The 26,706-nt window shown below is 33.4% G+C and overlaps 1 protein-coding gene across 2 annotated transcripts in view; it reads left to right on the top strand.

The window, feature by feature from the left end:
• Positions 1 to 26,706, top strand: part of LOC149786501 (putative inhibitor of apoptosis) — a 37,109-nt gene that overhangs the window by 6,536 nt on the left and 3,867 nt on the right. For both annotated transcript variants that reach the window (XM_089976978.1, XM_089976977.1), the window contains exons 3-10: positions 1,304 to 1,698; positions 2,905 to 3,062; positions 5,028 to 5,070; positions 6,353 to 6,532; positions 9,389 to 9,564; positions 11,464 to 11,560; positions 11,696 to 11,800; positions 15,579 to 15,710. In XM_089976978.1, coding sequence (XP_089833104.1) covers positions 1,311 to 1,698; positions 2,905 to 3,062; positions 5,028 to 5,070; positions 6,353 to 6,532; positions 9,389 to 9,564; positions 11,464 to 11,560; positions 11,696 to 11,800; positions 15,579 to 15,710 — 1,279 coding nt within the window. In that variant the 5' untranslated portion in view covers positions 1,304 to 1,310. The remainder of the gene's footprint in view (positions 1 to 1,303; positions 1,699 to 2,904; positions 3,063 to 5,027; positions 5,071 to 6,352; positions 6,533 to 9,388; positions 9,565 to 11,463; positions 11,561 to 11,695; positions 11,801 to 15,578; positions 15,711 to 26,706) is intronic.

The raw sequence follows: 26,706 nt of genomic DNA, 5'->3' as shown, positions 1-26,706 counted from the left end.
TTATAGCTTTTAAGCGACTAAGGGTGCACCACTCATGCAAGAGTATACAAATATAGCTAACCATTTATTGACTTAAACTATTCTGAGCGTACAATCTTGTCAAATATTTCAATCCAGATACAATAATGCGTTCAAATTTCGAAAATATAATGCATTTCTTCTGGCAAAGGATCATGCTAATTCGGTCATTAACAACTTAGTCTTATTTCAGCATAAAAAGCGATCTACAAAATTAATCAAGTAGGCTTTACAAAAGTAGTCAAGTTGGGTTGACAAAGATAATTATATAGGCGACTTATACAAGGATTTAGAGGGAACGTTTTGATACGATAATAGCACACTTTAAATGACTAATAAGACGCGTCGTCTAAATGAAACACGTATCTTGGCAAATCAGGAATGTATATAATGTTTTGGTTTTCCATCATATCAACACTTTGTTTAATCTGAAAATTCATAAACTGTGAATATTTTGTATTCACGGGTTCCAATATTTAAATGCTCTTTTCGTGTTGAAACTTGCCAAATGAAAATATTAATATCCATCCTCAGACAAAACGACAGTGTTGAAATGACTTTTACAATGATATCCATAGTTTCTCAAACGTGAAAGATCAAAGTGAAGAAGATAAAATTGAACTACCATGTTTGGGGGCAATGGAATTTGAGGTAAAAGAAAATCTGGGTAGATTCTAAATATTGAAAATAATTGTCTTATTAATAAAGTCAATCGGGATCGCATGGATTATTAGTCGCAAATATGTTAGTTTACTAGCATTTGCTAAGGAATACAACTTTAAAATCAAGGTAGCGTAAAGAGCTGATGGACGTTTAATATTAGTGATTAGTAAGGTTTAGAAGCTCGGGAGAGGAGCGTCTTCTTACTTGTTTTCTTAACATTATACATAATTTATTTACGGTCTGCAACCTGAACTTTCGTCCTTCGTAGGTACACGATGATTTAATTTCAATTCTCATATATCTAATAACACACTGATTTAGTAATTTCTAAGGAAAGAAACAGAAATTCTCTTTTGTTTAAAAGAAATGCATAACTAGATTATTTTCCTTTTAGCGCATATATACCTCAATTTCAGTTTAAAAACTGGAGGAGTATTGTATAAATACATGACCTTTAATTTCGACAAGAGCTATATAGAATTAGTGGAGTTTTAAATAATTTTATTCCTGAACCTTACCTGGAATATTGATATGCCAAGTCGAACAAAGAGAACAGTATAATTATATTCAACAGAAATAATGATGAGTTACTAGTATTACATTCAGCTTTATTATTGTATAGATTAGAAATGCTCATGTCGCTTAAAGAACAGCATGATAGAGGACAGCTATCAATCCAGTGCTGCTCTGATCAGCGAAATGGTTCAGGGAGAGATGATGACGCCACTCTAGAAGCTGATGCCGCTAATTTTGATATCAATATCCCTCATACAGACCTTCGGCTAAATTCAGAATATGTCGTTCAACACGGGTTCGCAAAACCCCCTTCCTATTATAGTGGACTGTGTAACTCTCATCAGCTTAACTGGACTAAGTCTGCCGGCGAAGATAATACTCCAAGGCCTCGTCATCCCTTATATAACTGCTTAGACGTTCGCATGAGATCCTACGCCACATGGAGACAATTTCAGCAGTTTGACATCTCCGCCTTGGCTGAAGCAGGATTTTTTAACATAGGTAAATTGACAGTGGTGAGGGTATGAGGGTAACGCTCAGCCTGAGCAAAAATCAATTCAAGTTTCTTCTTGCGTAGTTACGAAACAATTACTGTAAACGTTGCATACAATTTTCTGCGTTTAAATGCAGCATTTATTCGTAATTTGCACTTATGTCTAAATGTAAAGTTCAAGTCTCAGCTATGCTATATTCTCATAATGTCCTCGGGTTGATAGGTTGAATAGTTTTTGTTTTTGGATGGTAAGGGAATTTTTCAGTTGGCATCACGGTTTATCTGTGAAGAAATTGTGAGTAATTCCTGAATTCTTTTTTCAAGTACAAAGGATTCCTAGTGTTTAAATTTAAGCATAAAATAACGACTTTGCCTTCTTTTCATAGTCTCGAACTCTGCCAAAAAATAATATGCGAAACATTATAAGCAAAACATAATGTGAAATCTCATTTGAGGAGACATTTTGGAATAAAACAGGTCTGAGGTATTAGGAAAGGCATGTCTACTTTCATTCTTTTCTTTTGCACATGCTTTAATGTTTTAAATCTGCACGTTCGAGGTTTATATTCTAATATTTTCTCCTATAAGCTCCTTTCTAGAAGAAACTTCTCAAACAAGGGCATTCTCAGAAATGATTTTCCTAGTCAGATGACCTTGTTGCACAAAGGCAGCATGACATATGGAACAAACAAAAAAGAAACATTTTTACTGTAATGCTCATTGACAAGGAAATGTGTTACTATGAGAGGAAATTCTACAACAGAATGGATTACACTGTTGCATAAAACTATATTTGTCATGATTATGTACATCATTTTGTTCCGTTTTTAAAACATAGATTTCATGTAGATAATTCATTACATAATGAAATGGGGGCCCCCAGTAGCCGATTGGTCTAAAGCTCTCTCCGTTACGGATCACTGCCATCTTACTTCTGTCTGCGTGGGTTCGAGTCTAGGATTTGGCTAACGTGGGTATGTGAGAAAGCTTGCCAGTAGTTTCTCGTGGGTCGGTGGTTCTTCCCGGGGTTTTCCAGGGTTCTTCTTCCACCATTAATACTGGCCGCCATGTATAGCCTATCGTGCGCTGAAATATGGCGTGAAACCCCACAACAACAACAACAACGACAACAACAACTTTCTGAAATGCTACTGACGTTTATCTAAATCATTACGCAATTTGTTGTATTATAAAGCACGATTTCTTTCTTATAGGAGAGTTTAATGGAATCCATATTAGGTGTTTCTTCTGCGGCATTGAGCTCGTCAATCCAGCGTTCAATGATAATCCATTTACTGAGCACATAAAAAAGTCGCCTAACTGTGAATACCTTAAGAAGACACTAAGGGAACAGGAAGTAGCTGCGTACCAGGTACTGACTATGATAGGTCAACTGCTCGTAATACTAAGTGATCTTGTGGTATTTTCATGTTTACGTTGTGCAATGTGTGATGCCGTTACGATTTGTTTTCTACTTCGACTAAACAACTAATGGACAGATTATGAAAATGGCAGAGCTGAATCAAAGTGAAATTTACATTTGTACAATGGTTTTTTTTATGCATAAATTTAAAATACATGGATCAATGTCCAAAACGTCACGTTTCTGCTCTGCCATTTTTATAACTACTCCACATGACAAGTAAAGTCCTTTCCAAATTCATTTATTTTGTATAAATTGAAAATAGCCTTAACATGCAGGAACAAGGGAAGTGCACTCTTCTGCCACGCGATTGTGATGATGTTTCATACATGGATTAGTCATATGTAATATTAGTAAACAAAACTATAATCTTGTTCCAGAATCACGGTTATAACTCTTCCTTGGGTATTGGATATATGGCTCAAAAAATAATATATATAGCTAACGGAATGCATAATGCACCACTTATTGAATTTTAGTTACTAATAGGCCTCATTAACGAAAACGTTCATTCATTTAAAATAGTGATTTGATTGAATGTATACATTTAGAAAGCAAGGCGCAAATCAAAACTAACGTAAGGTACAAACTTGTTCTGTTTGAGCAAAAGTCTTGGCAGAAATCATCAATATAACTGATTAAGCAAACACTTCAAGCGATTTAGGCAAGATTTGTTCAGATTAATACCAAACGCTGTATTCGATTAGCATATGGACCATTAAGAGAAAACATATGTAGAAATCTAAATTAATTTCAAATTCCTTAATAATCTCTCATTCGCAAATAGGCAATTAATGAAGATGACTGGTAGTCAATCAAAGAAACAAAAACAACAAAAAAAAATCAAATCCATCTAAGCAGGATTTACAGTGTTAGATTAAACAATCGGTTTTTCATAAATTCAGTTATATAGAATTAAAACTAAATTAGGTGATAGAATATTATTATTAATATTGGCTGAAACAATTTCATTTTGCATTCCTGTTTCGAGAGAAAATGTGACTAACGAACGAACAATTAATTTGGTTTCCCACCACTGGATAAAAATAATAACAAGTGTTTTCAATGTTAACCTAACATACATTTTACTTTTTCTCTGAAAATATAATTTTCAATATTTTGGGAGACTAGTTTATTCATTTAGTTTCTCACATTAATTGGTCGAAGATGAGAAAAGCCCCTAGTCCATTAGGTCTTGAGAAAACAGCTGATACAATCAAGCATACCCACACTGTTAATCAATATTAATGAAATAAATCTGACATAGCAGAATGTATGCAATATAGAAAGTTCTCTTGTTGACTAGATAACCATTTAACAATATCATAACGAAATGAAAACGTTTAGGTACCTAATTTGTTAAGCTCAGAATTATCATTTTGATAAAGATTGTCATTAAAATAATCTTTTCTATCAGTCTCTTAAGACAAACAATACTACAGAACCGAAATCGAAATATAATTTAAAATGTTGTTAGTTCGGTGGTTCTTGTCTAGTAAGCGGATATTTTAAAAAGTAAACACCTTTTACTTTCGAGCAGTCCTATTTCAATTTGCATACAGTCATACACACGTTAGTATGAATATGTCTTCAAAAAATGACTATTCACTTTTATTGTACTACACAAGACATGTTTTTGCATAATTAGTGCTAATTGTTCCTGCAAACTAAGTCTTATTGACTATCTTTAATAAAAACTGTGCATTTTAATACTTGTATTTCTTTCTTGGTTTAATCTTTTTGAACAATATAATAAGAATAAACCATATTTCATACCATTTAAACTATTTACCATACAGTTTGATCTTCACATGTTTTTTTATTTGCAATGTTTTCTGGTAAATGATTTTTTTATATTTTAGTATTTTTGTATATTCGGTTATTTTACGTATTTCGTTTCATCGGATATTTCAGGCTGGAATAGCTAACACAGCACAGAACTCTCTGCAAACTGATGGTATGCCGAATGTTAGCTTCAATTTGTTTGCTTTTTTTTAAAGTGGCATATTTCTCTTCATTTTTATAGCAACCGTTTATAGCGCGATCGTGAGATTTAAGTTCAGTTTTAAATTGTCAACACTGCCGCCATTCAAAGTATAACTCTTCTACCTTTTCATTTTTTTTGGTAACTCTTGTTTTGTTTAGTTAAACGTGTTCCATGAATATTGTTGCAGATATGGTCAGAGAAAGCACATATGTAACATAAGATAAATTGCAAAATAAATTATACGGTTAGGATCTCCTCTACCTCTTCTAAATTCATCGAGATGGCACGAGACTTCATCGTTATTAGCCACACAATAAGACACCAAAGAATTCAGGTCAAACAGGCACATGTGCATATAAAAAATCTAATTCGATCCTGGAGTAAGTGTGCATGTCATTCTCGTATTCATAACGTTGACATAATTTTGTAACAGCGAACAACTAAAGGAAGGAACCATATATAGTCACATATAGAGAATGCTTACTAAACGCAGGCATGTCAATCAGATTATTTTCAATAAATACTTAAAAATATCGACCATCAGTATCAAGGGAAAAACCTTTCAAAGACAAAGAACACAAAGAACTCCTTGATAGTACGTACTGATATATTAAATATTTAAAAAGTAAATTTGTTTACAGTGACGTGTCACAATTGTATTGCACAAACTGGTGGAATATGTGTTGAAACAGAAATACAAAATATGTGCGTACATTAAACCATAAAATGTAAAGGTATTAATACATATCTATGATTCTTTGGAAATTGATATCCTCTAATTCACAATTCATGATATTCACGCAAAGATAAAGAAGCATCCTGTAATCAGCAGTACGGGATGATCACCTATAATGCTAATACTTGTACTGAGGTTCGATTGATACTTGCAAACATGACAACTGACTCTCCTGGTTTGGATGATATGACAATATTGTTTCACCCGCAGGCAGGTTAATTTCAATATAATCAGCAAAGTATAATTACCCTAATTTGTTTATGTATCATTAATCAATTTAATTACAAACATTGCTAGAAAAGTTTGTTTTGGTTACCAATCAGAATTGAAAATAAATAAAGCTGAAACTATTCTTAGTGAACTATTGATTTGTTTTAGGTTACTTTTGCTGTGTCTCATCCTTGCCATTATTTATATTTTTGAACAACATACCATCTACTTAAACATTGTCAAATTTATGATGAACACATTCATTAAATTTGTATTGTTCCATGATTATTAATTTTATATAATTAGGTTGTGTTGGATACACACCTAGCGCAAGCTCCAGAAATCCTGTGTTATGGAGTTCATCAGAACATATCCGAAGCCCCCATTATCAGGCATACAGTGTGAGATTAGCATCATTTGCCAGCTGGTCGAGTGATATCAAGCAAAGACCGGAACAACTAGCTGATGCTGGTTTCTATTATACAGGTAGGGAGCGCACAATATTCAACGTCTTCTTACTTCTTTGTTTCTTTTGATAAATAGCTATGTAACTATAAATAGTAACCTGGTTACTGATAGGCATACATTAGACGTAAGGCTGACGTTGCTAACGGTTGTAGTAAGAAGTGGTTGGGTGGATAAGGTTTATTGCATTGTAATTATTTGTCCCTCACATGCCATCTATGTTATGCCGAGTTGTCATTACAGCAAATAACCCAATACGTCATTCAAATGGTGCCATGCAGCAGTCCTGTTTCGCATGTTACGGCCCACACGCGTAGCAAAGCAAGGTTTATGCACCTTGGTGCGTAGATGGAATTGTATCTTTACATTCTACTGCATAATTCAAAAAACGGAACTGTTAAAAAATGTATTTCTCTTGTCTATATGGCAAATGTTATATTCCTAAATTAAGATTTAGAACCTGGGTATCTTGACCAATACAATCCCGAGAGTTATACTTCACATTGTTAATTAACCACACAGTGAAATAAAGTACTAAAACAAACCCTAGAAAAGACCAAATTATATCTAAAATGTGGTTTATAGTATGCACATTCGAGGGATAAAATACATTAAGGTTTATACTTACTTTGCGATGTGTTGTTTGTTTGAGGAGATTGCGTTAATATTAAACGATTGTGTTTGTTTCTAAATTCGTTTCATTTCATTTGGTTTTCTTTATGAAATAATTTGTTTTGATTCATGTCTTTATGCGAATACATTTAAGTCCAATATTATGTCAGGGGAAATAACTCAACTGAATTCGTCCCAAACGTTAGTCAATAAACATTGCATTGGCTATGGCTTGTTTTGAAATGTCTCTGATTTATAGCGAACATAATTGGCTATGCAACAGGTATATCTCATATTGGTTGTGTTTAACAAAATGTATTTATTACTAGGCATGCAAATAAAGGCTTTTCCTCTCTTAATGAACGTCTGATTATCTCTCCAAGATAATTATATAATTTTGGTGGTCCTCTAAATGTGCACGAGTGAAGTATGCATAAAATGTATAATCATCGAATATAAATGTATGTGAGCAAAGTGGATGAAATTAAGTAGAAATGAATGAAAAAGAACCAAATAATTAAAAGTTGCATGTAAACACGTACTTAAAGTAAAATGAATTGTTGCCAATGAAAATAGGAATTTAATTAAGTGTAAACAGTAAAAAGTGATGTAATATAGATATGAAATCTGAGGACACTATGAAAGCAATTTAGTTGACTTACAAATAAGTATTTTACGTAAGAAATGGTTAGTAATTTCTAGGAGGAGGAGATAGATTTTTGAAATTGTAATCGATTTTGCATAGACTGTCTGTTTGATCCATCACTGGTGTCTAAACATGTCAGACCAAGTCAAATTTACAGTAAAAGACAGAGAAAAGAAAGTTGTGAAATGTGTCATGGTTAGTTTGCAACTATCGAATTTAACAGTGACAACTATTAGCACGTTTCAACCACTAAAAGTATCATTTCATTAAAATTCCGTGGTAAAACATATTTTCCATTCTGATTTTAGTTTTTTTATATTATTTCGTGATTCTTATCTGAGTATCTTTTCGTTTTCAATTATTCGTTTTCATTTACTTTCATGTTAAGAATTTTGATACATCGTCTATATTGCCTCAACTGTCGCTATTAGTTACCAAACTGATGAACTGACGTAAATGTGAAAGGAGTATATTTGCTCGAAATGAGTGGATAACGGATATATTTCATCCAGTGGGTAAAGATACTAACGTTTCCTAATACAGGAAATGAAATATGTCCATTATTCTCTCCAGGAAAGAAAAAAGTTTTATGTTCAGTATGAAAGCATGTTTAACAGATTGAACAGGCAGATCATTTTGCTGGATCTCTTGTGATGCAAGCAGTTTACCGTTGATGTTCTGCTGTGCTTTGTGATTATTCAGAAATATTTACGTTCTCGATTCAAAGCAAAATAACACATCAAGAAAACAATAATTCGCATCTTATTGGATTTAAACGTTAGTCTTCTTTCACGTGAATTGACCATATTTATCACTTGGACATGTCCAACTTCGAATTTCACGATTAAATTGTTTGCTGTTGCGGAAGTGAAGTTATTTGCAGTAGTTCACTCTACTCATAATTATTTTACTTGGAACATCTAGTAACTCACATCCTAGAATAATGTAAATCGTGAATTAAACACTAGGCGTTGTTCCTGTCAGTGGATTGTACAAGCAGCCCTAGACACCTAGTTGAATGGTGGACGTATCCCCCACAATGATTATGTATACCAGCATCATCTGGTTCTTTGTGTTCTTAGTGTTAGTTAGGCTACGTTGTGACAGTCGCGGCAAGATTCGTCAGTATAACAAACGCTGTTGATAGCGACATTGTTCAAAATTATTAGAACGTTTTATTAAGGAAAATGTCTGCAGAGGAAGAACGCAAAGCTATTTGAAAGTTGTTTTTGATGTCAGATGTACGTATTGAATACACTGGAGCCTATATTTTGTGTCAAAAGTATCTGGTATATTTGGGCAAGGCACTTTACTGTCATTTACAACGATACCTTCAAAGCCAACGGAAAACACTAAATATAGAGGACAAAACAACGAAAATAAAATGCTGTAGTGTGCCTCTGATTTATCGAAAAAGTTCTTTTCTTATTTCAGGAAATAATTTGTTCTGCAATTTTGCATAAATATGGCTAATACATTATTATTTCACATTGGATATAGATCTTATATTATCTGGTTTACACGTGTATTAGTTCTAACAAATTTTGCATCAATTATGCATTCACATGTATAGATTGTTTTCACTCCAGACAATCTCAATTTATGTTTTATGTAACTAGGTTTGCATGATGTGGTCCGTTGTTTCGCCTGTGACGGCGGAATGAAAAACTGGGATCCCGAGGATGATCCTTGGATTGAGCATGCACGTTGGTTCTCTCAATGCCCTTTTGTAAAACGCGTGAAAGGTCAAGGTTTCATCGACCTTGTACGGAGAATGACAGAAGAATCAGATGAGGTACTGGTTCTCAAATTTAAAGAAACAATATTTTGTCGAGACAATTGATAGCAGAAGCATACATTTGTATATTTCTTTAATTGAAATAATTTATTATGCCTTGAGTCAAGATTGTTTTCAACTGAAGGGAATACGTGCTATAAAATTAATTGAATTCCTTGTCCAATGACTGCTCCTCTCTAGTATATCATATTATGTATGTGTTATAACAGTATATAACAAACTTTAAGAAAGGCCATACTATCATGAATTTCATCTCTTGATGAAATAATTAAACGAAACTATCATATATATAATTACTTGAAATAATGGACGTCATGTAACAAGGTGCAGATGAATGATGATAAAACTGAAGCCATTCTGGTCACAACACAGAAACTTTCTCATTCACATCCATTACCTCCAACAATAAATTTTAGCAACACCAATATTAAATTCACACAGTCAGTACGAAACTTAGGTGTTACTCTGGACAGTACTCTCATATTGCACCAACATGTCATGAACATATGCAATGCTACATATCTTGAGCTGAGATGCATTAGCTCCATTCGGAAATATCTTTCAGTTGATGCTACTAAAACATTTGTGTGTTCATTAGTACTTTCAAGATTGGACTATTGTGACTCAGTTAAGTCTGATTCATCTCAATATCAACTCCAGAAACTTCAAAATGTTAAAACCACAGCTGCTCGGATCATAATTAGAGTACCAATATCAGAACACACCTTCCGTTGCTCTGTACCTTATATTGGCTATCAGTTCGATCCAGAATCAAACACAACACTTGTTTTCTGTGCTACGTTTCACTGACGGACTCTAGTCCAACATACCTATCTGACCTCACTCATGTATGCAGACCAGCAAGATACTTACGCTCCTCTTCTGACAATCGTATACTCATTCTTCCCACTATGAAAACAAAGTCATATGGACAGCGTTTTGTTTGCATACCAGGGCCCAGGAACGTGAAATGAATTGTCCACTGAACTTAGACACATAAACACAGTGATCCCATTCCAGAATGCTCTCAAAACTCACTTAGTTCGACTGCAAGAACAAACTTAAAGACCGAATAATGTTTCCTACCTTAAATACTCTCAACATGGTTTTTATGTTTTCTAATTTCATGGTATTTGTTTTTGTAATCATATCACTATATACGTTTTTTATCTTATAGATGTTGTCTAATGTTGTAAAGCGCTTACAGCTTCTGAAGATTATGCGCTATACAAAGTCCTCATTGTTGTTATTATTGTTATTATTATTATTATTATTATTATTATTATTATTATTATTATTATATTAATGTAAAAGCAAAGTGATGTAAGAGTGATATTTATCACGTTCTTATTCATGTATGGTTCGATATTAAATTTTACAATATAATTGTAAGGATTAATCTTTTCAGCATAAATTGTCCTGTGATTTTCTTCAGTATATCCCTTTATCTTTATTAGTATGCTTAATAGTATGGTCATAATCATTATCTTTGAAGGCAGGTAACTGGCAAAAGTACTGTTGAAATACTGTGCATAGTCAATGAATGCGCAATGCTGTTCAATACATTTTTGTCACATAAACAAAACTGTATTTATAATTACAAACCAGATAACATCTAAATAACCTTATACGACCAAGATAAGCACATACTATGAAATAATGTAGAACACGACAATATGAAAGCAGTTATAGCATGTTTAAAGGCATTCTACATTTGACGTATACTCTGAACCACTTTTGAAGCAAAGACATTGTACAATATAAACAAAAAATAGATACTGTTGTAATACTTTAAATTTATTATAAATACAAACTAAAACAAGCATTACAATGAATAGACGCATATGCATGTGTAGATTTGACAATTAAGTTATTTTGCCAAGTTTAATGTTAAAGGAAGAAGACGCAGTAGTACACTCGACATTCCAACCGAACAATCCGATGGCTGATGTGCCAACGTTGAGGAATGAAAGGAATCTCCAGATAGATCAAGGTAACACTCCATGCTTTTAAGAAAATATTAATTATATATCATCATTATCAATATTTATTTATTATTTGACAATGTCATATATTCTACAAAATGTAGATTATACGTGATCTTCACACATTCATAAATTCTTTGCAGTAAATGAATCAAGTGTGCTTGAAACTGACGCTGCAAAGAGTGTGTTAGAAACAGGTTACTCTCGTGCTGCTGTTGCTAAAGCGATCAACGAATTGCTTACAAAAGGTAAGTTCCTATATTTGGAAAATATTTTATTGGGTAGAATTGTGCCATTTGTATCATGAAAAACCTCTCAGAAATGTATAAATAATATGCAAATATCTACTACGCCGAATGGTTCAACAAGACTTGGCGCTATGTCGAAAATGTGTTATCTGACTTTTGTTTATTTCTCTTGATTTTATTACAATATAGAATTGAAACATTTGCTTATTATTATAAAACTATTTCTTTCCTATTAAATACATGAGACAGGTTGTTGCAAAGTCTATCTATAATTGATGCTTAAGTTATGTTTCAGTATGGCATTAATTGGTAATAACACATATCATATACCTTACTTCATGGAACTGGTCACTTCATAATTAGGTTAAATTGGTTCTAAATGAAAAGAAAGTTTCTTGGACATCTAATATTGCCGACACAGCGACTATCTTCAAAATGTTTTATCGTTATGACTCTTGAATGCCTGGGCATATCAGCACGTGGTTTGAAATGCCTAGTTAGTACTGAATGAAAATGGTGTACTGAAATTCAATATAGAAACAAAGGCAGACATCGTGAAAACCTTGATATTATTCTGAATTGGTTTACATCAACACAGGCTTTTTATTAAAAGACTTTTGATGATGTCTTGTAAATCATACATGAAAGTGATAACTATCTGACTCGCAATGTTGACTTTACGGCAGCCATCTCGATAAATAGTACTGTCATTTATTCCTTCTGAATGGATGATCATATCTACAAGGAGGATTCACAGATATAATTCGTCTGATGCCCATTGCTTGTTCTTCGTGAAATGGTACTAATGTGACGTCATGTATGGTCGTCACAACATTCAGATTACGGGGTTTCACTAAAATCCATCGTGACAATTTTGTTATTGTTGCTCCTCCTAAATCAAAAATCATCTCTTAGAAATATCTCTACTCCTCACCAAATGGATATTTATATCAACATGGGGTTGTAACCAATATGCTACCTAGATTTTTATAAATAAAACTGGTGGCAGTCGCAAATCCGATATGGTTGATGACGATGATGTATTAACAATCTTCTCGTTTTGTCTTCTACTCATGAATGGATGAATATTATGAAAGGTGGTTTCACCAAATATTAGATGAAAAGTGTGTTCTAATCATATATTCTATATGCATATGATGAAAACCATCTTAAATATATCGTCACTACTAACCCTGTATTGATGATCATGATGACATGGGGGTTTCACATTGGTAGTTGTAAAGATGTAGATTTCTTCCTAAATGACAATCGTACTAAAGCGACATTCAACAAGTGTAACGCAGTAGCAGCTACTTTGAAAATCCTTTTATCGCTGACGAACATACGCTTTCCGCAGTTTAAATGAAGAAATGGTCTTATCATGAATTCCTAGAAATTATTTTAGCCCAGTAGAGCATCACGCCATTCAAGGTACTCTTGTTTATGACATATTTAGTTTTATTTAGTTAGACCTAGAGAAATGTATAGTAGTTTTCGTACATATAAATTAAACAGTATGTACATTCGCAATTATTTTAACATATATTTAATAATTTGTTTTGTACTTTTCTGTGTCCCTAAATTACAGCGAGCTTTTACCAAATAACATGAAGACATTGATGGTCGTGTTGTAAGAAAGTGGGAGGTCGATACAAGAAAAACGAACACGCTGATGGAAAGAATCTATACATGCCTGAATTAATTTAAATCGAGCTTGTTTGTGTTCAAAAATATCGCTTGTATGCATATGAAAGACCATTTAATAGAGACTTTTTCGTAATCGCATCATTTCTCTTAGCTGGTTTCTGATTATTAAAGAAAGGAAACCGTATACGGTAAAGACAATTTAGGTCGCATGTAAAAAGTAGCAACGGTTTGTAGGAGATATTAGTTTCGTAGACGCGAAAATAATTTAGTTGCTCCTATCTGGCCTGCTTGTTTGCTTCTAGTAATGTATTCTTGCGATGTCGTTATCAGTGGAGTTAACGCATGATCACTCGAAACTTCTAACATGATATAAATAAAACTTTTGACAGGTGGTCAGCTTTGAGACCCTGCAAATCGGGAACCAGTTTCGTGGCTGATAGCATTTTACCGCCGGTGCGATGATTTTCATCGAAGCGATGGCTTTTATGGATTGTATGGATAATTTAGATTTTGACACGATAATGGATAGTTATTTTTGTATAAATCGTATTTCGCTGGTAAACAGTAATCGATACTATTATATATTATCTACATTCTAAATTTACTGAATTTTCTGCCATATCTTGTAGTGACGTTTGTCTCGCTGTTTTCACATACATAAATGTAGATGAAAACTAAAGACAACAGTCATACTATATGTCATGTGTTATGTGATTGTGGTGTTAGTTACATTTGACATAGAATGTTTGTAGACATTGTTACATTATACATTTCAACGTTACAAAATTGAAAATAGAAGACGTTCACGTGTTTTGTCAAACTTTATATACAGTAACACGCGTCCTTGATGTTAAATCAAGCATAGTCAATTTGATATTTGTAGTTTGGTATTTATATTTTAAAAATGTTAAAACGTCCACAACATTTTTTTGTAGCTTTGTATTGATATTTTTTAAAAATGTGAAAACCTCCACAAAAGCAATCACCTATTATACTACTACTACTACTACTACTACTAATACTACTAATAATAATAATAATAATAATAATAACGCCTTTTAAGAATGATGTTTTCAATTTACTTCTAGAGAATTGTTACTAAGAGCCTAATGAACTACTAGAAAAGGTGTTCCTGCGCCTGCATCTATCATGCATAGGACCATGTCTGAATTCTCCAGTGGACTAGGTTCTAATAGTTATTCTAACGTATAGACACAAGTTTAAGTCTTGTTGAGCTATACTATTGATATTAACAAATGGAAATAGAGAACAAATAGGAATGCACAGCATCAAGAAAATATTTGCAGGTTTACGCATAGTCTTTCCTCTTTTATTGTATTTGCATAAATCGTTGTTTGCTTGTATCCCCATACCGGCTTCAATAACGAAAACGAAAATCTTTAATGTATAAAAAGTGCACAGAACTTAGTCATTCCATTCATTGATTTATAACTTCTAACCTGGCTGTGATAAGGGTGGCCCTAAAACTGCATTCGTGTGTGCGTTTGATGCTTAACAGAATTCCCATAACAAGTAAGGCACATTTTGCAAAGGGTACTGACGAGCCTTTTTTCCTCAGGGAAAATAATGACGTAGCTCATACTATTCGGTTACTGTAGGATAATTTCGTAAATTACCATAAGGCGGAGATATGAGAGTTGTAACGTTTTGCATACATTTACGAAGAAATTACACCGCTTGTTAAATCATCTGAAAGCACGTTTGTAGTTGTCATTCTTTTCCTTTTCTTGATTCGACATTGTAAATAGTGAAGGCAGACGACTTAGTATGTACCTTATATGTGCATCTGCTGGAAAAAGACTTATCCAGGAACTGAAAATGACCGGCGAGCAGGGTCGTCTTTTACAATGATAAATTCCGTTTTGGTACGAAATGCGCAGACGGTAACTGTTTTAAGGCCACTCTGGTCAAAATCTGGTGTTAAACTATAACTCAGTGAATGAACTGAGTTCTGTGTAGTTTGATATAATTTTTTATTTTCACTTTTTCAATCGGTTGGGGTGTACAAACCAACGGAGAGGTATATTCAGGCCATAGACATGGATGGGTAAATACTTGATTTTAAAGTACATCATTGGATCTCGAATACTAAGTAATTTTGTGATTCTAGGTCAAACTGAATACAAGGCAGATCACATTATGGAAGTCATTTTTGAAATGGAAAGCAAAGACCAACTCCTTATGGAATATAACGAGACTACAGATTCACAACCTGGAAGCGAACACAGAAATCAAAACAATGGTGAGTGAAGGGCCTTTGACACAAAATATTGTTTTTTTAAAATGAAATATCTTAAATCATGTCCACGTCTTTTATATGTTTTATGATGGCTCTATTACAATGACACATCGCATAACTGTTACTTATAATAGTGTTACGTGTTTCAAAGCTACGGAGGAATCTGAAAAAATATTAAATATCTAACTCAAGTTTTTCTGTGTTTGTTTTAGTCCCGCTCCTCTTTCCTTTAAAGCATTGTAACATGCAATAAAGAAAGAAAACGGTGATTACAATGCTCGAGCGTCTTACTATCTATATATACAGCCTTTTCTACAGCATTTGGTAGATCAAAACGTATCTTCGTAATTTTACACAGCACACGACTATTTCTCAAACTGGTTTAAAACTAAATAACATTTATATCCTTTCAGTTATTACGTGAATTCAAGGATATACGCTATAATTAAAAGTTTATAAGATGTGCGTTCATTAACGGTATTATTGAGCAGAAGGATTAAATTCTAGCTTAAAGAAGACTACGAAATACAAGCCCGAATATAAAACTTGGGCTCAGTATGAAGATATAAACTGTAAGATAGGAAGTTATAAATTGTAAAAGGCATATAAATTAAATTTAGTTGGAAACAATCGTCAGATATATATGTTTTATATTATATTGTTACGAATATAAATTGCCTATTGTTGCAACGTAAGGATGGACCACTTAAAGCTGTGTTTAGAATCATATAAATTTAAATCAAATTTGAAGAAGACTGATATACAGCTATGCCGAAAACGCTTCATTTGGGTAATTATACACTGCAGGTATAATCTGAAAAAGCACATAAATGTTGTTTATTATGAAAAAGTCTTTAGAGATATTTCAGTGCGTTGTATTTTTACGAAAACACGTTTTGGTCTGCTTAAAGCTGCCAATTTGCCGTTCGTTTTACTATAATATATATATATATATATATATATATATATATATATATATATATATATATATATATATTCTAACCTAAAAAGGGCGATGATATATATCTATGCCAAATGGCATCATTTGTGAGACCATCATCAGAAAATTTGAATATCTTTACATTTTTTAACTGCAAGGATAAGCTTTGCAAGATTGCTATGCATGTAATGAGCAAAGTGGTGGAGCCTTGTGAAATTATTTATAATACACGGTACCAATGGGATGCGTTGAGGATAAATAGATGTAATCTGAGTTATATAATCCAACAAATATACAAACAATGAAACCTACAAGTACTCATATGCCAACAAATTTAGTACAAGCTTTCGTTTAATCTATCCAATTTTATCTCATTTCATGATTTTATTTTTTATAACATAATATAATAATAAATGTTCCTAATTTAAACAGTAAATGTCTAATTCAGGTTCAGAATGTGTTTCTACATATAAATTCATGAATTCAAATGTTTGCCAAAATTCAAGGATCTTTTCAAACACATTCAGACGCTATTCACGGTAAGCCCTTGTTAATAAAACGGTTGTTTTCAAGTCAGGCAATCAATATCAAGGATTTTCCAAGGTTCTGTTAATGAACCTTTATCATTAATGTCTAAATGACCTACTATTCTGGTGGTGGTCTAGTGCTCTCGAAGATGCATTCAGTCATCAATTAGACCATGATCAGAACCTTAGAAACCCGCTTCACCATCAACAGACGTTATATTATGGAATACAGGTCACAGTGTTATTTTCAGAAGATGATATAATCTAGGTATAGAGCCAACACAAAGAATCCTAACTCTACCATTATAAGTGCCCAAGATATAAACTGGACCGAAAACGTAGTCAAAAAAACCATGGGCTGTAGGTTATGGCGACACATATTCATAATGAATGCGTACTGTATGACCGGTGTTCTGTGGTAATTTTCTCCGCTGGCACAAACCACGTTACCTTTTCACTATACCGGTACTTTGGTAGATGTTATCAGAAAAGAATGCACTTAATATTGTTACGTTATTGATATTGATGTTATTGACAGCGTGTTTTCTTGATTCATGACAAAATAACTTTTAAAAAATAGCGTTTTTCTTTACAAAAGAATAGCAGCTGTGATACATTAATGGTGAATATTATAATATAATCATAATTCCGATCCGTTGTTGTTAAGTATACCAAAGCGGTGGCGAAATGAAATGGTGTTAAATATATTCGGACGAAGCCAACCTTCGAAAACATTTCGTCACAAAAAGTCAAAACAAAGGAAACTCACAAAATCTATCATGTTTTTTTTTGTATTTTCTAACGTGTCTAAATGCGTTAAGTATTCGACAAAATAGTGTGCTTGGTACCCAACCGAAATAAACATGGTGCTCAAAACTACCAAGCCTCATTGAATGTTGAATAACTATACCTAAATCATTTTCGGAGAAATCAGACTTCCCAAAAACGGTTAATAAATGCAGGGATTTGATGGAATCAAGTTTCACAAATGGCATATATCAAGACGTTGAACAAATACAATTCCATCACATCAGCCTTGTCTTTCTAGCTGCATCAGTACTGGTGGCATACATATGCCTTCATCATACAAGAAATTGTTCTACTTGATAATATTCCTGAAATCAAATCATACGTACGTTTGTTTAGAATCTGAAAACCAGGTCATTGAAATAAATGAATTGGAACAGAAACAAAATTCAATATCGCTTTATCAGCCAAACATCCCAAAATAAAGTTTATGTTAAAACAGGACCACATTTAATAAGGACAAGGCTGATGACAATAAGTAATGATTTAATTCACAACCTTCGCATTAAATACGGATATAGTGGAAATAATATACATTTTCTTGTTTTATAAATGCTTTGTGCAACTTAACATTTTCTTATGACACAATAAGGTGCCAAATGACAGAAAGTATCCTAAAGAAGCATTCTTGAAAGCTTGATTGAAAATGGTTCCGAGTTACTACATAAAAATAGAAAATGTTGAATAATGAAGTTTTTATATGGTTTATATAAAATTCGGCGAATTTCACTGGACATAAATTTGATAGAACATTGTCCTAAGCAACTGTATTTTCTAGTTTATTAAATTGTGATCTGAAGGGCCAAATGTTAACTGTTCTCAACATGTATGTATGTAGCTGAATGTTCTGCACATGCACAATTTTGAATTCTTTGTTGGCTTGTGACCTTTCTTGACAAAATCAAAAGCTTTTCTCTTAACCACAAGCCATCCACAATATTGATCTGTGTTTGTGATATTGTGTTCATTTTGTTATTCACTATGCCCTTATTAGCTCCATATTGATAGAGTTCTTTCCTATCTCAACTGCAAGAGATCCGCTACGTTTGGTAAATATAGATGACGACAACCAAATTTATTGTATAGAATACAAAATTGGTAACATACATATGGATGCACAGATTGACGTAATAAAATAATACGCTCTGCTTTATGGTGGGTACATCCATAGTTGCGCATCTGATCGACGAAGTTAAACATGTGTTTTCAAATGTTAAATATGTTTATTAATTAAATGTCCAACACGGATATAATAAAGAGCAGCACATTCATACAATATTTTATCCAAATTGGACAAGCAATTTTTAAGAAGTCATTAGTAGTAAATGTGGACAGATGGACTAAATTGATTTGTATTGTTGATGTAGGCTAAACACAATTTTGTATCATATGATATGTTAAACATGGCAGCCATTATATTTGATTAAGGCAGACAGTGCGAGAGCCCGGAAATAAAAACAAACCAATTAGCCTTAATCCCAATTTGGTATTCAACAGCATGCAAGCATATAAGGACACTTGAATATCACCTAGAGTCCAGACATCGCAAGCAACTCACAAACCATATTGACAAATTATAATACTAAAATTTACGTTTTGACTCTTAGCACGACACTTGACACATCACCATTAATTAAATCACATCACATTACATAATTAAAGTATGCAGCTTGTATTTGGCTGATGATACGAGCTTATACAATGCATGCCAACACTCCTAAAAACAGGTAAGGAAAGAATATATAGGTTGTGTAGGAAAAGGTGTAATGCACATATAAAGAAATGTAAACTGGAACAGACAAACTCAATCCAGCACAGCTTGCCCTAATTAATTGGTGAGCCCTGTACCTATATTTTTAAATGGTGTGTCAACTCTGATGAGCTAAGGAAACGTAAAAAACGATACATTTTAACATGGCTACATTGACACCTCTCCATCTAACACTGACGTGATCTTTTGACCCAACAAATCAAAAGGGATTTATTTTGGTTTTTCTTTGTTCTCATTGCATCTTGCGAACATATGGCTTGTCCTTAGACCATGCGATCCACATATACCTGGCGATATTCAAACTACATGAGTTACCTGTAGGCAATGCCATTCCATGAAAACATGACATACGGCCAATTCCCGAAACTTTAATTGATAAATGCCAGCTTCCTTGACTGATCTTTCATACAGTCTAGAATTCGAGATACATTAAGCCACCACACGAACATAAATACCTGTTGTATCCACATGAGAACGACTAAACAACGAGACATTGGCTGAATGACAAATGGACATTGTGATTATGATAATTCATCTTTTCTGACATTTGTAACAGGTAAGACAAAATGAATCTCTGATGTAATCGTATTGGTTGAGGGAAAAAAACAACTCAAAAGAGTACCATCTAAAGAAAAGATCATAAAATGTTCATAAAACAGATTGACAGGAATCTAATATGCAAACGTACATTTTATGTCAACACTCTTAAGAGACAAATACAATGGAAAAGCCAGTTAGAACCATGATGGGAAATATTTCTGTCACTTAAATAGTTTCAGGGAAGAGTTAACATTTTCATATCATTTGGTGGAGTTGAAAGATGGTAAATTAGTACTATGTTCAAGGCTTATAATTGTAGGGACACGATAGCATGGGACTGTCACTGGATTAATGCTTATAGACTGAAAGATATGTCTAAATCAACACCATGTGATGCCGCGTTATATTCTATCTCATTGCCTTTCTCTCATCGAGTAATTTTTTCCTTGCTTTTTATAAGCAGTATACATTCTCAAGAGCTCAAAACTCTGCGGAATGTGATACTTCAGGACGTTAAATATTTCTCCCTAATGTGTATCAAGAAAACTAAAAACGCCAACGAATACAAACAGCACTTCACACCCTATGTGACTGTTCGTCACAAGAGGATGTTGTTAACTTGAACCTTTTTATGCCCATCTTAAGAAGAAAAAAGATGATATTTAAAATGATTACTAACTCATTTTTTTAAACAGTTATCATAACAAAAACAAAGAATGTATATTTATTTGTTTACCTGGTGTTTAAATGTACATCAGAACAATAAAGACTATTTAGTATCAAGCAAACTATCGTGCCCAAAATAAACCACTACCGCATACCAGGGATGGTTATGGCATGATTTAAAACTGCTATGATTCTGGGACTATTATACTGATCACTCGGTCATGGTAGTTTTTAGACACATCAAAACAAAATATGTGATAAAAACACATTAAAAAACTGGACTGTGAAGACACAACCATGATCATGGACTGCAAAGATCAGAAGGTTTGCGCTGGAAATGATAAAATGTGCATACGTTACTGTAATACTGGTTAGTATGTGGGTTTGAGATAATTTTTCAACAAATGTTCGGATATAGTTAGCCAGGGTATGTGGTACAGGAAAAAGCAAGGAAGATCCTGGGAAGAACCAAACACTTTCAGGAACAAATAGCAAACATTTTTATGTAGATGAGATTCGAATCATCTCATACCGATGTGAAATGTCAGTGATCTGTAATGGTGAGTGCATGGACCTCCCAAACCTGTCACAAGAAGCACTACACTCGAAATCCAAGGTGAAACATCCAATCGCCTCTCAAACATATTGAGACTTTGATGAAATTAATACGCACGTAATAACTGGAAATACTTTGTTCTTTATATTTTCCCCTGTTAAAGTCAGAGTCGGATACACTGACGGTGAGATGGTGAAGAAGTCTGTGAAGTGCATTTTATTGCAGTTTCTTCTCTGGACCAGATTACTGAAAGGATTTATACATTTTCAATCATAACGTTATGTCGACTTGAACTCATAATAAACAAATATATAATCTGGAGTGAATCTGACACTACCAACCAGATTTTAAAACTTCTTTACAGAGTAACTGTACTGGAAATGTAAAGTATGAAACTAGACGCACGTCAATCAGAAAATGATTTAAATAAAATAAACGTAACTAAACAATTGTAATGAATCAAGCACAACTGTATTACGTTCATTCATATATCTCATTTTTACTTGTTTTCAGTTTTTGAAGTCAGAATCAGACAAGTAAATTTTAATAAATTATTGGCAAAAACTAGATCAAGATCATGATCAATAATCAAATTGCATGTAGCCTTTATGTTCTCCAACACCTAAGTACAGCTACAATGTTGTGCATATATTACCGCTAATGTTAAAAGCAAAGATGAACATTACCACCATGTATTTTCATATTAGGTATCCTTCGCAGACAATTGAATGACTAATTGCAACGGATGCTTTCAATTTCTAAGCTTTAAACATAAGGATATGCGTATGTGCTGTATGGTCTAATAATAATAATAATAATAATGATAATAATAATAATGGGCTGATAAAAAGCATTATCATCATCATCATCATCATCATCATCATAATAATAATAATAATGAGGACCTTGTATAATCTGTATAAGCTCTAAGCGATTTGCAACATCAGACAACACCTAAAATATAAAAAATCTATATAATGATATGATTAAAAATACAAACACCACGAAATTAGAAAACATAAAACATGCTGAACATATTTAAGGTAGGAAACATTATTAGATTTTTAAGTTTGTTCTTGCAGCCAAAATAGGTGAGTTTTAAGAGTACTCTTCAATGAGATCACTGGGTCGTAGTGTCTTAGTTCAGTGGACAATTCGTTCCACATTGCTGTGCCCCGGTTTGCAAAAGAACGTTGTCCATGTTACTTCGTTTTCATATTGGGAATAATGAGTATAAGATTGTACGACGAGGAGCGTAATATCTTGATGGTATGAACACATGGATGAAATATGTCGGGCTGGAGTCCGTCAGTGATACTTAGATTCTCGATCTAATGGATATCCAGTGTGGGGTACAGAGATTGGGGGAGGTGTGCTCTGATCGTCTTACTCTAAGGATGACCCGAGCTGCTGTATTTGTAACTGTTTGAATTTTTGGGAGTAAATATTGAGACAAAACGGACGTAACTGTGTTAAAATAGTCCAGTCTAGAAAGTACTGATGAACACATACGCGTTTTAGTGTCATCAACGCAAAGATGTTTGCGAATGAAACTGATAAACAGCCTTGCAGATGTTCATGATATGTTGGTTCAATGTGAGAGTACTGTCGAGAGTAACACCTAGGTTTCGTACTGACTGTGTGAATTTAATTGTGGCGTTCATGATATGTATTGTGCGTGCAGAATCCATATAGACAAGTTCAAATGCTGCTAACGGTTGCCGCTGTAATTATGTGTCGTACCTGTATAGTGACTACGAGTCAATTGACAAATTGTGCTGTCAAGCTGATCTCTAATGGTTTGTACTTTGTCACGGAAGAAATTTGCAAACAGGTCCGGAAAGTCCACTGGAGAGGAGGCAGATGGAAGTGGTTTCCATTTGTTCCTTTACGTTAGCTTGTTAGTAATCTCGATGAGCTCTTTGCACGTGAACATGGATAAAACAATATACGAAATCAACTAAACCTACACAATTTGCACAAGGACATAACACAACCTTGTCACTGCACCACCTGATGTTTTGTGGAGTATTCGACATCTTCTAAATACATCAGAAATGCACTAAATAAATAAATGTAAACTCGCTAATATATGAAAATGTTGCAAACTCATTTAATGTTTCTCACAATGTTTGAGAAAGTAGAACGAATCCAGAAAATACGAAAACCTGGAGCACATTATACCTTACATCCATAGCCCATATTCATGACTGGGCTATGAATAATGCCATTAAATGAACCGATGTCAAAACTACTGCACCAATGACACAGTGCATAAATAAAAGTCACGTTGACCTTCACTGATGATGGCAGGCATACTAATTAAGGAAATGCATTCTCTTACCGTGTTTCTTAACTGTAATAGTATAAATTCCTGAAAAGGAAACTTCTTCAACATCGGTCACCAAAATGGTATGTCAATCATGAAACGGCTACATCTGTTTGATGGTGAAGTTAGAAATAAGGGTTCATACCGCTGCCTTAATCAATGTCTCAGAAACTGTTTTTCCACAAACTTAAATCAAAGCCATGTGAAACAAACTAATGGTCACAGAAAGCTACATGTATGCTGCAAATGGTCAAATTTGCATACAATCATCAGATTATATTACCTCGTTATGTTTAGTGTCCGTGAAACAAATCTGCCCTAAAACCTTTAAAATCAGGATCCTTAAAATATATACCAGTCTGACATACATTCATACGTTTTTGATGATGGTGTAGGAATGTCCATGTCATGTTTTAGAACTCTAGTACTGAGAAACAAAGTGGACCCTCAACTTGAATCTAGCGTGATGTAAATAGTCGTGCAATTGTCAAGCTTGAATGAATAGATTACATCTGTCATATGACTAAACTTGGTTAACCATGGCAACAAAACATTTATTTCCAAACCCCATCTCCCAAACCCATGACATTTGGTTTCATTCTAAGACAGCGGTATTTGACAGCAGAGCAAGGTGTGGTTTTTTTGCTTAATGGCACAGCAACACGTTTACTTCTTTAAGGTGATGTGGCAATTTCAGTAAAATGCTTTGCCGAAGGACACACCACGATAGCCAATCCTGGGCCCATGTCGCATTGGGCACGATTCCAATTCCTCAACCAACATAAAGCTATTTAACAACGTGAATATAATACAATTCTATTCGGTTATATAGAATGTCCCCGATTTTAAAGATACACATATGCATTTTCCTTTCACAAGATCAAAGCGTTTAGTCAAATTTAAGTACCATACAATAAGGTTAATCTTTGCAAGACAATGAATTATGCACGACACAAAGTATAAAGTTGTGTGAATCCTCAATTAGTAAAAGCTAGTAATGTACAGAATGTAGAAACTTTGCATGAACACTTCATTGAGTCATCCACATATGAATCGAACATGCACGTCAAATTTAATTTTCTACATGATGTGGGTAGTTTCAGTTGTGTCACAACGTTGGTTGTGGTGAACAAAACCAAACGTTCCAATAAATTAAAACACGTGCAAAATGAAATGGCATGAAAATCTAACCAGACTATATAAAATAAATACAAATATGAAAACCAACTCTTATTTGCCCATCTTACATTGTTTTTGGTTAATCATACTTATTGGTTTTAGCTTTAAAAAGTATATACTCCAAAAATTCCAAAACGTGTAAAATAAAACATATACATTTTGTTCTACGGCCTGCAAATTTATAGATTTGTATCTAAGTATGACACAAATCGGATAACTATAGACTGAGACCGAACGTTTTAATGAAATAAAAGCCTATTTGTGTTTATAATACAATGAAGACGGCAAACAGTCACAGTCTAACAATCAGAAGGCATCGTATTTTAAACAAATAGATGCACGAGATATGCTACTAGACTGTTTTTGTACGTTTTCAATAAACTTTGAAAATAACATTTTGGAGAGAGTACGACACGTGTTTAAATGTACGGTGTAGTGCATTGACTAATGCATTCTAACAATAGCAATTTAGGTCATGAACAAAGTGTTTTCAATTTTTAATAAGGTTCTGTCCCAACTTCTTTGTTTTAAACGGAGCTAATGAAATAACTCGTTAATTGAAACATTATGATGAAACAAAATTCAAGAGAAACATTTTCAGGTCAGCAGTATATGCAATTGTAAAACCTTCAAAGGAACAAGTGCAGATATCCAACAGGTTGATGACCACCTAGACACCATAAGAAGTAAATAACCCGCTGTCATGTCGCTTCCATTGCCACGATCAGCATACTGGAAGCTTGCCATATTAGTCCGCATCGGCAAATGCACAAGTGCATTCAACTGTGTTTTTCATGACACGAAATAATTCCAAAAAAACATTAAAAACAGCAATTATGTATCATGTTTCACGCATTAATAAAGACGACAAGGAATAAGTATTTGCTAATTTGTTTTGCATTTTGAGCAGAGCGTTTTGTCTCAAATTAGTGGTTATTATCTTGAGTTTGTAAGACGGAAGTTTAGGCAATTATTGAAATATACCGCCAAAATGTAATACGTACAAATTGTTGGTAACATTTCAATGACATTCAAATAGCTAATTTAATATTTAAAAAATTATTCATGTTGAAATAGAAGAGAGCGAAATTAACACATTCATGCTTTTACAACAACCTTTCAAAACTTAGGTGGAACTGGGTTTGGTCGCCCTAACATCATGTCGTCTGCTTTAGTCTGAAGCTCCTCCGTAGACTGTCTCCATTATATATATATATATATATATATATATATATATATATATATATATATATATATATATATATATATATATATATATATATATATATATATTTATATATATTTATATATATATATATATATATATATATATATATATATATATATATATATATATATATATATATATATATAACAAAGAGCAAATGGTTTATTTCCCCAATTCGACATTTACATAATTTGGATTTATGATTATTTGGAAGAAATTCATTTTGCTTTAAACCGGCATGTTCCAAAGAAAAACGTTGGAGGGTTGATGTTCAGATAAAAATTAAAATGACTGAAAACATTTAAATGTAGGTTATTGTTTCATATTGTGGTATCAAACTTGAGTGGTTTCAAGTTTCCTTTTATTTCACATTCAGTACATAGATGGCTGAAATTAAACTTTGGGTTTTTAACGTGATCTTGCCTAAATTATCAGTGCAAGGATATTAAGAACTGT

The sequence above is a fragment of the Sinohyriopsis cumingii genome, chromosome 12 (assembly GCF_028554795.1).
Source record: "Sinohyriopsis cumingii isolate HCF-2022 chromosome 12, ASM2855479v2, whole genome shotgun sequence".
NCBI lineage: Eukaryota > Metazoa > Mollusca > Bivalvia > Unionida > Unionidae > Sinohyriopsis > Sinohyriopsis cumingii.
Note: the sequence above shows the minus strand (reverse complement) of the source record. Positions and strands in the feature narration are given on the sequence as shown.